The following is a 13,003-nucleotide window of genomic DNA, read 5'->3' on the forward strand; positions in this document are numbered from 1 at the left end:
AGAGCAGTGAGACAGCAATCTCAGTGTGTCCAAAATCCCCAAACATTTTTGTGTTAGAAAAACTTGTCTGAAACCTGAATATCAGCAGACAGTCATTAGGCATGACCATGCAGCACACGTTGAGGGGACTGAATGGCGGGTTGGCAAATCCAAACCAGTGACCAGCAGTCATGAAAAAAAAAAGTTACCCACACCGAGATGAACTGAAGCTCGATCATCACTGCTGTGGGAGGGAGAGCAGACGCACACTGTGGAAAAGATTTTCACCCACTTCAAAGTTAGGAGTTATACAAACATGACTTTCTGCTTTAGTCACACAAAAATTCATCATGATTAGGTTTTATAAATGAAGCCACCAATCTAAAAACCTTCTACATCAAACCTGCTGCACAGCTGCGCAGCTCTTCTTCAGTGCAGCCAGCTTTAATCCTGACTGGCTGCCACCCAACAGTTTTTAGCTTTTCTCTTATAAATCTGTTTAAAGGTCATTTTGAACTTTGATAAAAGCATTTTTTAAAGTTGCCTTTAACATTGCTTTGGTTGTCCATTATTTATATGTTCATATGAAAAATGAATGAGCTAGTTTATATATGGATACACAGATACACACACGCAATATAAAGAAGCCAGATAAACATTTGGACACCACCTTCCTCAGGAAGGAAGCGGTGCCTTTATAATCATTAGGTTTAGAAATGCACTTGAAGGTCGATAACACTTTTATGTATGAGAGCTGCTCATTGGCTGAGCGTACAGACTGCAGTGGACTGTAAACAAGCACGATAAACGTGATAAGTGTGCTCTAGTTGAGCTTTCCATAACCTATGTTCTATTTTTAGACTGTTAGCTAAGCTCACTGCAGATGACTGATGTGGACCTCAGAGGGCATTTCTATCAAACTCTTTAAGACTTCCTGCCCATTTTATTCAATTTTACACTTGATAAGAGAGTGAATAGCCTGAGACATGTAGCACAAAAATCTAATATCAAAGGCTCCAAAAAGCCCATGTGAGACAATTTCCCACAACTATGAAACTTTGTTTCCATCAGTATGCTGTCTGTTGAGATTTCTGTGGAAATTAGAAACAGAGGCAGATGTTTCAGATGAAGCAGCTTTATCAACCCTGATCTTCAAATAATACCTTTCCCTTAAAAATAGCTTTATCATCTTTGTAGTGCCGTTTATTCTTAGACACCAAGTCTGTGCTTCAGGTTAAACTTAATGATGGTCATCTTCAGTGGCGCTGATCTCATTTGGATCAACAGCAGTCAATGAAAGTTTTCAAATGATCCAGATACTTCATGCATCATCAATATGATTGTTTCTCTTTAATTTTACTGACCACGTAACAGATGCCACCCGTGTTTCCTCGGCTCCTCTGATTTGGCATTCTGCCGCTTTTGTTCTTAAGCGGTTTAAATAAGAGCAAATGCAGCAATTTCCGAGCGATTGAGTCGTGTTTTACATTTGTTTAGGCGGTCTGGAAGAGTGTACAGAGATCCTGTGATCAAACCCAACTGAGACCAACAACTAAAACGTGGGACCCAACTCACCCCCCCTCATGTGCCATCATTTACTGCACACATAAGTAGCTCAGGCACAAGCAAAACAACTTAAAAGGTCTTTTAATGAGCACATGAAGTGTTGGTAGATTTCCAGCATGAAAGTAAAATAGATTTTTGTCATCGTGAGTGTTCCTCAGATCGTACAAGCCGAACGCAGAGCTCTGCAGTGAATAAACAATAGCATGCAGTCTCCCTCCCTCTCAATGCGATCCTCATGTTTAAAACATGTGTCGCTAATAAGCCCAGCATGGATTATATAACCAAAACGAATGTAAATGAGGCCGTCTGGTACCCTCATGTAGGCAGGCTTTGATACGCAACACTTGTGTGAATGACGGTAACATGTTGGAGGGTAATGACACAGCTAGGTGGGAGGAAGGGATGTTGGCTGAAAAATAAAGGGCTGCATGTCAGCTGCTTTCTTTTTATGAAGCCCAGAGTGATAATTCATCACACACGATAAGGTGGATAAACAGACCACCCAGCTCTCGCACCGTGCGCCTCTCCGAGGTCCGACTCGCTCTCGTGATCTATAGTTAGCATTCAACCGTGCCTCCTAACCTTTTCACAGCTCCCCAAAGGAGATGATGTCTTCGCCGTATACATCCCCTCGCTGCAGCTGTTCAAATGCACATCGGTGAACTTTGACAGCTCGTGATGATTTTATGTTTTCCCCAATTTTACTCGATCTGTTTTCAGGAGGGAGCCCCGGGGCTGCGAATACTCATCATTTCACAGGAGACAAAATATTTAAAATGTGGTGAGTAATGTAGATGTGGGAGTCCTGCCTGACGGATCAGTAACTCACCGTGAAAGTGTAATCAGTGGTGGGAGAAGGAAACTTCAGCAGAGCAAGTAAAGCAGCTCACTTAAAGTGACCCCATCCATGGCTGGTTATCTGTCCAAGTTACTTGGGTGTGGAGAGGCTGCAGAGACATCTCTTTGCAGAAATTAAGACCTGGTTACATTATAACAATAAAAATCCACAAACTTTGTTTAGTCAGATGTCACTTGAGATGATTTATTATCGCAGAACGATGCAGTCAAGGTTTGGCATCTTACCTTCTCTACAAACATGATACACATATGAACTGGAGAGTGATGAGCAAGTGGTGACTCGAGTGGTCTGGCAGAGCGCGTTTGCAATCTTTGGGTCGGTTTCATCAATAACTATTTTCTTTCTACACATGTCGCTGTGCAGACGTAAGCACCCATCACCGCAGACAGGAAGTTCATGCTTGTGCCAGCTGATTCCTGTTGTTGGCTGTAGATCAACAACAGGAATCCGCTGGCACAAGCATGAGGACGGAAAGAAAATAATTCCTATGTTAAAGTGATCACAACAAGGTTTTTGCATGACTACACGAGTCTTTTCCTTATCTGACTGCACTTACCCTCACATCATCAATCAGGCTAAGAGCCACACAAAGGTGGTTTTCAACTCAAGTCAATCCAGGGATTTCCAATCTAGACATGAGCACGTTCTCTCAGGTGATGTTTGCAGCATATGCAAAAAAGAAAGAAAGAAAGAAATGGGGCAGATGTTGAGGAGAAAATAAGTCAAATCAAAAGCTCACACTCTGCAGGAGTCTAATTTCAGTTTATTGCATCAAGAAAGCTGTAATGTTTTAAGCACATCTGCTCTTCAGATAATAACACGCACGGAGAGGATGTCCAGTCAAAACAGACACAGACACCAATTCATAGAAAAACAGCCACTCTAATATGTATATGAGTTTTTCATTAATATCATGTGCCTAAAAAACGAAAATAAATAAATATTTATTATTTATTCTTATACCTTTTCTATTTTTCATTTATGTTGTTTTTTCCCCTGGTTTGTTTGTTTATATGGGGACTTTTTGCATAACTGTCTGATGAAGAGTGGGTTTGCACCATGTGACCCGTCAGAAATGTGGACAGCATATTTTAAAAACAAAGATCAAACTATAAAATTAGAAAAATTTGAAGAGATTAAGCTCATAATAAAGAATGATGGCAACGCAGATTTTAAAGAAATAATTCCAACCTGTGAGTGAATTTAACTTGTGTACAAATTTCATATAAGGCTGGGAAACAGTTTTAGGCGCTTGTCACTATGTTAAGAGTTATGAAAATGTAAAAGTGCAAAAAGAAAATAACAGAATTTCTGCTAATATTCTAATCATTTCTTTTTGATGTTAATCAGAATTATTTTCCAAAGAACTGAGTGGTTGGTTCTACAGCATAAGAAAGCACTGAACCGCACTGAAAACACCAACATCTACCTTTGATGCTGGGGTGAGCGGTCCCTCTGAGGAAAACTACTCTCACCGTAGAATCTTTTTACAGCATTTAAATGTATATCAGACTCCAAATAACTGTCCATGAAAACAAAAGATCACATTGGTTAAATATATAAGAGCTGACTTTTATGGTTTTCAGTGTTTAAAGTATAATTTGTGGGATGAAACAGACACAGATGGAAAGGGGAGAAAGGAAAACGTGAAAACCAAGAAAGGAAGTGAAGAGACTCAAAGTCATCTCTCCACTGATAAGTAAAAGTTTCTTCTTTCTGCCTTTGCTTTTCTCCCGTGCAGTATTTACTTAATTCAAAATAAAGTGCAGGAGTAAAAGCAGCTGAAAGATGACTATAGTTTGGTTCCACTACTTTCACTCCTGAATCTCTCATCTCCTAAAAGAAGAACAAAAACACAAACGTTTCCGAGTGATAAACAAAGCAGCGGGCCTGTAACTGCTCCTGCAGTCATGTTCACTCTTTCATATCTTACAGGGAACACAGACTGTGCTTTCTAATCTTCAAACAGCAACACTCGGTAAAGCTCGGTTCTCTAACTTTTCTCCTGTTGCTGTCTGTGACAGTGTAAAGAAGCTGCTGACAGATGCCCTCAACAAGAACCAATACCTGAAGAGGCTGGAGCTGCAGCAGATCAAAGACATGGTGGAGTGCATGTATGAGCACACTTACCAGCAGGGAGAGTACGTCATCAAGCAGGGAGAGCCTGGGAACCATCTGTTTGTCCTGGCAGGTACTTTCGCTTCCTGTCATCTTCTTAAGTTTGAAAGGAAAAATAAACTTCCTTCCACCGCTTGCTTCAGTTTACTGTTGCATGCTTATTCTTGTGGCACCGACGTTTGTGTAAGATGTCATATGACACATAATGCCCAATGAGAAGCCAGAGCAACATGTGAAGCCATGTGCTATGAGGAAGCAACAGTTTGCATCACCAGCTGGGCTGCGTTCAAGTTTTTTGACTCGTTTTCTTTTTGTTGGTGGTTTGTTATTAACCTGTTAGGTCACTCAAGTTTTGCACCAAAAGAAGCCCACTCTCTGTATGCATGCTTTTCAAACACAACAGGGTGAATATACAAGACGCTGTGGTGAGGTAGCAAATAACTTTGGAGGTTGTCCTGTTGCCCGTTATCGCATCCTTTTGAGGAGAAATGTTCACAGCAAAACGTTGAGCATCATTTTCAGGTTTGAACGTGCCCTTGCTAGAAGGCCTGGCTTTGATAAGGCTTTTGGATTAAAGGACATTTCTTGTTTCTCACTTGATTAAATCCTTGATTCCTCGCCTCACAGCTTAGTCCCTCCCACCAGTGATGCAAGCGGAGGAGGAGAGAGAGAAACAGGAGTCCAGGCAAAGGGCTTTTTAAAGCGATGTCAATTAACTGTGTTGTGCGGCACAGCTGCACCATCTGTGCTTTGTTTTTGTTAAAGCCTCAGATGTCATGAAAATGGATATATGGAGGGCTACTTTTGAAAGTTACAATTTGACTTTTAATGTACAGATTTCACACATGCACAAACGATGAAGGGCAGAAAGTTTGATCATCCAATTAGAAGCTACTTTAAGCTGCTCTTATTCACATGCAGGCGCCACAGTGGCCACATATACATGTGCTGGATGCCCTTCCAGACAGGGAAATGAAAGGCAGGTGCCTTTCATTTCCCTGTCTGGTGCATGAGGGACATTGTGCATCCTCCTTGGGTAACGCGCCACCATTTCTTCAGACATTTGTTTTGCTTTTGTTGGGGCTGATTCTGGGAATTTTTTTCCCAGTTATTTTGCTGCTCTTTGTCAGTGTTTTTCTAACCTGAAATGCATTCACTTAGTGTTGATTACATGTGGTTTCTCTTAGGAACTGAAGGGAAACCAGTAAAAAGCTTTTTCACTTCTCCAAAGAATAACACAGAAATAAATGGATTTGCGGAACATTTAACACAAGTGCAGACAGCAGATCCCACTTGGGAGTCTTCTGCTTACATTTTTTCTCACTCGTGTTAATAAAGGAGAGAAATGTGTTTTCTCGTTGGGAACAGGCAGCGATTACAAAACTCAGAGGTCATGAATTTGGCCTCGGTGTAGTCGAGGTTGGTGAGATGTCCAAAGTGTAACAAGGCTTGGGTTTTATAAAACACCACCCGATGAGTGTGTTGAAACAATAGGGGTAGGGTTAGGGGGGTTAGGGTTAGGGTTTGTATTTCTCGTACTTTCTTGAGTGAAGAGTACGGAGGGATGCACTGATTTATCAGTTCAGCGCTACAGACCAAAATCTCGTTGGCTGTCGATGGCATAACGGCAAATATTTCAGTCAGTAAATGTGGCTAATTTTCATCAATTTAATTGCTCAAAGAAAAGACTTCATTTATTTAATGAAAATTTCTCTGTTTCCCTTTAAAAGAGGCGAGGAATGAAAATAAATAAATAAATAACTGCACCGGCTTCTGGTAAAATTTTCTCTAAATCATCAGCGTCAGCCACGAATTTGATAATCAGATGGCTGCGCCTTCCTGAGCCAGGTTCACTTGGAGGATTCTTCCTGTTAGAAGGGAGTTCTTCCTTCCCACGTTTGCCAAGTGCTTGCTCAGAGGAGGTCATGTAATCGTTGGGGTTTTCTCTGTATTATTGTAGGGTCTCTACCTTTCAATATAGCGCACCTCGAGGAAACTGCTGCTGTGATTTGTTGCTATATAAATAAAACTGAAGTGAACTGAATTAATGTAGCTGGTGTGATGTATTCATGGCAGGAGAGAGAAAAAGTTCATTTTGGAAGGACATTGAGTGAAATGCACTATAACCCACTACGTCTTTATTTTTAATACATTCACAGTTACCCACCCTCCCCTCATCTTTTCTTTCTTATTCATTTAGATGTATTCATGTATTAATAAATTCAGTTTATATTTGGTTGTAACCAGGCAACTAAGTGTATTTTTAAAAGACCACGCGGCCTCAGAGCAATGGTCTGTCCTCTGCCAGTAACTGACATTTGCTCGTCAGAGACAACGTAAGTATTTCTTCTGCCGTCTGGTGTTAAAGTGATGTCTCACCCTGGGCAGGAAACCGCATCAAAATTCAGTGATTACAGAGTCCTGGTTTGTTGATCTGCTGAGCTCTGACGTTTCAGCACCTGAGCTAAATCGACACAGCGTTTGTTTTGTGCTGTGAAGAGTTACCAAAACAGCTCTGATGAATAATTATTCATCATCAGAGGTTTTAAATACTCACACAGACATCAGCAGCTGCTAATTATAATGACTAAAGAACTCTTCTTTAATCATGATTTGTGCTACAATTTCTATTATAGTGGAGATGAAAAAGAAGGGACATTTGTGGGGTTTCTGGTCTCATATGCAGATTTAGAAATTTAATGGAAATGTTCTCTCTTCCTGATAAATCTGAGAAGCAGCATATTAAAGAGGCACGTCTGCCAGGTGAAATCCTGAAAAGCACACAAACCTAATGAAGCTTCACCCAGACGATATTACCGTGACCTTAATGAATGAAGTGAGATGTAAAAGTCACTCAGTTAGCTCCTGATATGTTCATCGTCTGTGTCCTAAATTTGGGGTTTAAAAATTTAACCTATTGATTGTCCTTGTTTCATATTTGCAGATGGGAAGCTGGATGTGTTTCAGCATAACAAACTGATCACATCGATAATGGTGTGGACTGCGTTTGGGGAGTTAGCCATTCTGTACAACTGCACGCGGACCGCATCAGTGCGAGGTAAAGGCAAATCTGTTTTAGAGTCATACAGCTTTTTCCCACTAAAATCAATGCAAACTGGTTCTGGATGATCACCTTTACCTTCCAGTGAAAGCCTTCTGCCCTGATGGTTTCGTGCAGCTGATGATGCACTCGGGGTTACTGAATGGTTCAGTGACCAGAAAAGTGATTCACACATCTTGTGATCTCAAGCCAGCTGAACACCTGAAGATTTTGCACCAGCACCACAAAAACATCAAACCAGGGAATGTCTGTGTTTTATTCATCCTTTCAGAGATCCACAGACAAGACAAGGATTAATGTCAAGGAGCACTTAAGCTGCTGTTTTATGTTTTATGCTCTATTTTCTTCCTTTAATGTACGACTTCTCATAAAATTCTTTGTCAACAAACAGGAGAAAAATCTAAGAAGTAAGTAAGTATTTTCTGCACAGCTGGATCTAATGTGGCTGTGCATCCATAATTCTTTTTGCTTGTTTTGAATTTGTACAGTAGAGAGTGAAACTACATCAGAGCTCAGTGTGTTTAGGACGCTTTTTTTAAGGTTGAAACACACTGAGTGCCCCAGGGTTTGAATCACCCGCGACCCACGCAGCAGACAAAATCAAACACCAAATGTAACGCAAGCCTAATGCCCAGTGTCCCATTTCCTCCTTTTTCCAGACTGTACCTTTACATGCAGCGTCGCAGTGTTCCAGTTTAAAAGTTTATCATCAGGTTACACATACGGAGCAGAACTAGCAGAGCTCTGATAGTGGGACAGGAAAGAAGTAGGAAATCCGAAAGCCCATTGAAGACTGTCAATTCTATTCTGTGTTTAAGTTTAATACAACAATGGTCTCTGGCAGTTATTCGTCTTTGAAGAAGGCCTTGGGCATGACAGCCATGAATATATTATGAAATCTGATTAATGTGTTTCAAGATGGCACCTTGTTGTTTCCGGTGAAAGCTGCTCACTGAGCATAAATGAAAAAAAAAAATGGCTCTGGGATTTTTAATTCCTAGGTGACCGAAATAATCCACTGATATCCCCAAAACTTGTTGAGCAGATGTTAAAAAGATGAAGAAGAACACTGAGGTTTGGATAAAAAGTGAAAAAGATCAGGGAAAATACGCCCTTTTACATTTGGCAGGAAAGTGAAAGGGACGTTTGATCCTCCACACTCCTCGTTAAATTCTTTAAAGAGTAGAATTGAACCAACAACCTTCTTGCTGAGAGGCAGCAGTGCTAACCGCTGCAACACCACACTGCTCTAACATCTATAGTTACTGTCCAGACGCCGCAGACGTGTCATTGCTGAACAGGGAGACGCGACCCTGTGGGAAGCGTGTCTGTGTGTGTGGAGTGGACGTTGTATGGCTGTGTGATCTCAGTGACGTCACATTTAAAGAAAGCGTCAGGCACATGTATTAAAAGATTAAAGACGTGTGTGTTTGAATTGTTAAAACAACTGCTGTGATCCAGACATTTAGCCTCACACCTCAAATTTAACCAGATTTTTGCCGTGACGCCTGTGACATGACTCTGTGCTCAGCTCAGAATCTTACAGGCGAGGTTTAAATTCTAATAACTGTCCCTTTTCTCGATGAGGGGTTCCTGTCCTTATTCCTGGACTTCTGCTGAGAGCACAGGCAGACAATAAAGCATTATATGAGTAGAAGAAACAAAAAAGAAATAATCGATATGTCGATGCATATCGCTTTGACGTTGCATTTGTGAAACTTCCAGAATGACGTCAATAACAAAAGAATCAGGAGTGACCTCCGTCCGAGTTTCAGGCTTCTTAAAACGCTGAGCAGAAGAACCTGGATGGGAAGCAAACACGCGTCAGCGCGGTTGTGTTGACAGAGGCTTTACATGACAGCCGCAGCTTTTCGTGCTGATTGGTTTTTGTCTTCTTGGCATTTGGAAAGTGCATACCATGTAGTATGTGAGTGCTCTTTGTCTCAGTTTGTATATTTAACCAAGTAAATTGACTGCTGGTCCTTGGGGGAAGGGGGCCAAAATGACCTCAATATTCAGGGTGCACTGGAAAACCCCTGACAGTTTGACAAGCCTCTCAGCGGGTTTTCCGTGATAACAGATGAAGCAGATAAAGAGCAGCTCTTTCTTTGCTACTGGTTCATGTCAAACCTTCACAGCTACTTCCTCCTTTTACCAACAGAGGCCCGCCTCAGAGTTTCTGTTGATTTGAAGTGACTCAGCATCAAGATAAAGGACAGATTACAGTGTTTTTCTCACCTCCTTTGTCCATTTGGAAAAACAAAGCATTTTCATGTGTCTAATGACAAGGTGCTGTGAGTTTTCCAGCATGGCTGTTATCAGCACACGCTGCTTTTAAACCAGCTGTCAGTCAGCTGTCATGTAGTGGTACTGATGCATGTTGTGTTGCTTCTACAGCTGTGAACAAAGTGAGGACGTGGGTTTTGGATCGGGAAGTTTTCCAGAACATTATGAGGAGGACGGCCGAGACACGACACGAACAGTATCGCAACTTCCTCCGAAGGTTAGCTTCAAGTCCACTAAGACTGTCCAACAAAAACTCCTGACACCAATAAAATGATCAAATGAGACATTTAACAGACATATGAATACAAGATGTCCGGTGGTGTTGGTGCGGTCAGAGCAATAGCAAGAGCAGCTTCACTTTACTCCTCATGAATAGGTTCTTCACCCCGTGGTGTCACATTTTACATCTTTTTCACAACTTTTTTCCAGCATGCAGGAACAAAGCTGTCTATTTCAACCCCAAACAGGACCGTTTTCCACACCTAACCAAATATTTTTAGTGCCAAACTATGTCCAAACTGGGACCTATTTTGCTCATTCCCAGCTCAGTGTTTTTATTCTTGGAGTCTACTAGAATAGCTGTGCATGATTCACAGTTCAAAATAATCCTTTTACGTAATACTGGTGCTCGATGCAGCCCTTTAGATCAACAACAACAACAAACTGTTTCTGCTTTCTTCTCATCTTTCTTTAGGAAGCTTAGCTTTCTTATCTTGGCTTTCTTCTGATTGGTTGCCCCTCCCAAAATAAAGACTTTAACAGTGGGAGGGTGGGGTGTGTACCTGACGTGACCACATTAGGTAAAACACCTCTCGCCGAGGGCCAAAACTATAAGAAACATCCTGTGATTTGTGCCACCGCCACCCGTCTTGCCTCCTTGTGCAGACATTTTCTGTCTTTGCCTTTGGGGTCCAGTGTTGTCAAGACAACACCAAAGACGGTTTGTGGGTCAGTGAGGAAGGTTTGCTTCAGGTCATGATAAAATGCTACGCAAGTGTATTTTATCATCAAAACTGGGTCACAGGATCTAAGTCAATACCACGAGACATTAAACAAATGATCGATTTGTTGCACTGTCTGAAACTGGTGTCCTGTGACACAGGAAACCAGGTTCTGCATAATAACATGTAGTGATTTGTTTTAACAATGTAATGCCTGTTTTTTCTTTTTCTTTTGCGTCAGTGTTTCACTTTTGGCTAATCTACCAGACGACAAGCTAAGCAAAATAGTGGACTGCCTGGAGGTGGTAAGTTATTCTGTCAAATTATCTTTATTTCTCCTGACTTTTCATTGTATTGCCTCAGTATTGCACAACCTTCTGGCAGCTCGTGGGAGCCCCAGCTTTGCAGATAGCTGCTGTCAAAATATCATTACCATTTGGCCATATACCATTACTGCATGTCAGCATATTCGTTCTGCCGCCAGTTGCAAGACCTCACAAATTACCTTGTTGATGAACAGAGCCGATATTATTGCTGTCATCGCTGGGTGCTGTATATTGTTACCATAATTATTTGACTAAGGCCCCAGAAACTGTTTATTCAAATGGGGGACGAGTGATTTCTTAAAGATGTGCGAGTGACAGGCTTTTGGTGTGAGACCATGAAGTGTGTGTAACTGTGTATGCCGAAGCATGCAGGAGACCCGTGCATAGTCCGTTTTTTCTCCGTAAGCATTGCATTTCTGCAGCGCTTTCTCAGCTTCTTTTCACAATGGAAACTTCAAGGACGATCTTTGCGGTCGTCGCTCGTCCTGCTACGAGAATCTCCTTATTCAGTCATTTCTAATGGAGCTGATTCTGTTGCCTCTCAGGGGGGCAGCTGTAACCTAATAGCGGTGCAGATGTTCAGTGAGAATCCGGCAGATAGTATTGAAGCGTCTTGTCAAACAGTGGGGGAATGGAATTTGGTGTGTTTTGCATGTGAGTGTGTGAAGGGAGTAGTTGTTTTTAGGTCTCTCTGATGATTTTCAGTATGATCAGCTGGTTGGAATTTGAACTGGAAAGATTCAGTGACCAAAAAAAGTGGGTCTGTTGAAAGTAAAAACATAAAACAGCAACGAAAAGAATGTATCCTTTCATTCACTTGTGCGCCTGGCGTGCAACATCTTGTCATGTCATCACATGGATTGACAAGCCAACCCTGAAAGTTGCAGCCTGGAGTCGGAGCCTGAATGCTGAAGCCCAGCTCGGCTAACAAGCTCAGATTCAGATGCTTAAAATTTAAGCTCCAGTGTGAGCTGAAGAGACAAACTAACCAGATCCCACAGCAGGTGGCCCGACACTCAGCTCACCAAGGATGCAGAGCAGATGAAAACGCACTCGAAAAAAATCATGAAAAGGATTTCCAAGTGATTAAAGTGCTTTAATTTTAGCATTACACAATTCTGTTATTTCAACTTAAAGTAGCTGAGTTGGATCAGCTTAATTAATCAATGACGAATCAATTTATTTACTGCAGTTGAGTCCAAGTTAATTTAAGTAAGTTGATTCAACCCATGTAAATGACATTAGTCCAACAAAAGTACTTAATGCTAATAGAAAGCCATTTATTATTGTGGAAATCCATGATTGTTTTAAGTTCATTTAAAGAGTTATTCTTTGGAGTGTTAACATGAAACTTTAATGGATTTATAACAGCTTTGGTATATCCGTCACTCCATCCATCCAGTCTCTTTCGCTTATTGTTATCAGGGTCGCCAGTGTATCGCAGGGCTAACACACAGAGACAGACAACATTTGCACTCAATTCACATCTCTGGGCAATTTAGACTTTTTCACCAATTAACCTAACCCAACTGCATGTCTTTGGAGTGTGGCGTACCCAGAGAGAACCCATGGTCCCATGGCCAGTTGGTGGATTCTTGCTGTTAGCACTGGTGAAACGCCACTGCCGAGCTGTCACACCAGACAGTAAAAAAAAATAAAATAAGAAAGCTATGATTACAAGGCTTGATGCAGAATTTTCTAAGTTTTTGTCCTTGACAGGTTAAACCACAAACACGTGATGTGCGTATGCTTTTCTGCCTCTTATAACTCCAGTGATTTTCCTGTGGTTTGAAATCTTGCGTGATCTTGTGATATCGCAGGTCCAGACAGTTAACCACTCTTGGAAGATTGCATCACTTCATCTCGA

General features: G+C 41.4%; 1 protein-coding gene across 2 annotated transcripts in view; it reads left to right on the top strand.

The window, feature by feature from the left end:
* The window catches only part of prkg2 (protein kinase cGMP-dependent 2), a 37,737-nt gene that overhangs the window by 4,024 nt on the left and 20,710 nt on the right, over window positions 1–13,003 (top strand). For both annotated transcript variants that reach the window (XM_082556062.1, XM_082556061.1), the window contains exons 3-6: window positions 4,429–4,595; window positions 7,467–7,580; window positions 9,981–10,086; window positions 11,052–11,115. In XM_082556062.1, coding sequence (XP_082412188.1) covers window positions 4,429–4,595; window positions 7,467–7,580; window positions 9,981–10,086; window positions 11,052–11,115 — 451 coding nt within the window. The remainder of the gene's footprint in view (window positions 1–4,428; window positions 4,596–7,466; window positions 7,581–9,980; window positions 10,087–11,051; window positions 11,116–13,003) is intronic.

Source organism: Aulonocara stuartgranti (genome assembly GCF_965226115.1).
Source record: "Aulonocara stuartgranti genome assembly, chromosome: 12".
NCBI classification, from domain to species: domain Eukaryota; kingdom Metazoa; phylum Chordata; class Actinopteri; order Cichliformes; family Cichlidae; genus Aulonocara; species Aulonocara stuartgranti.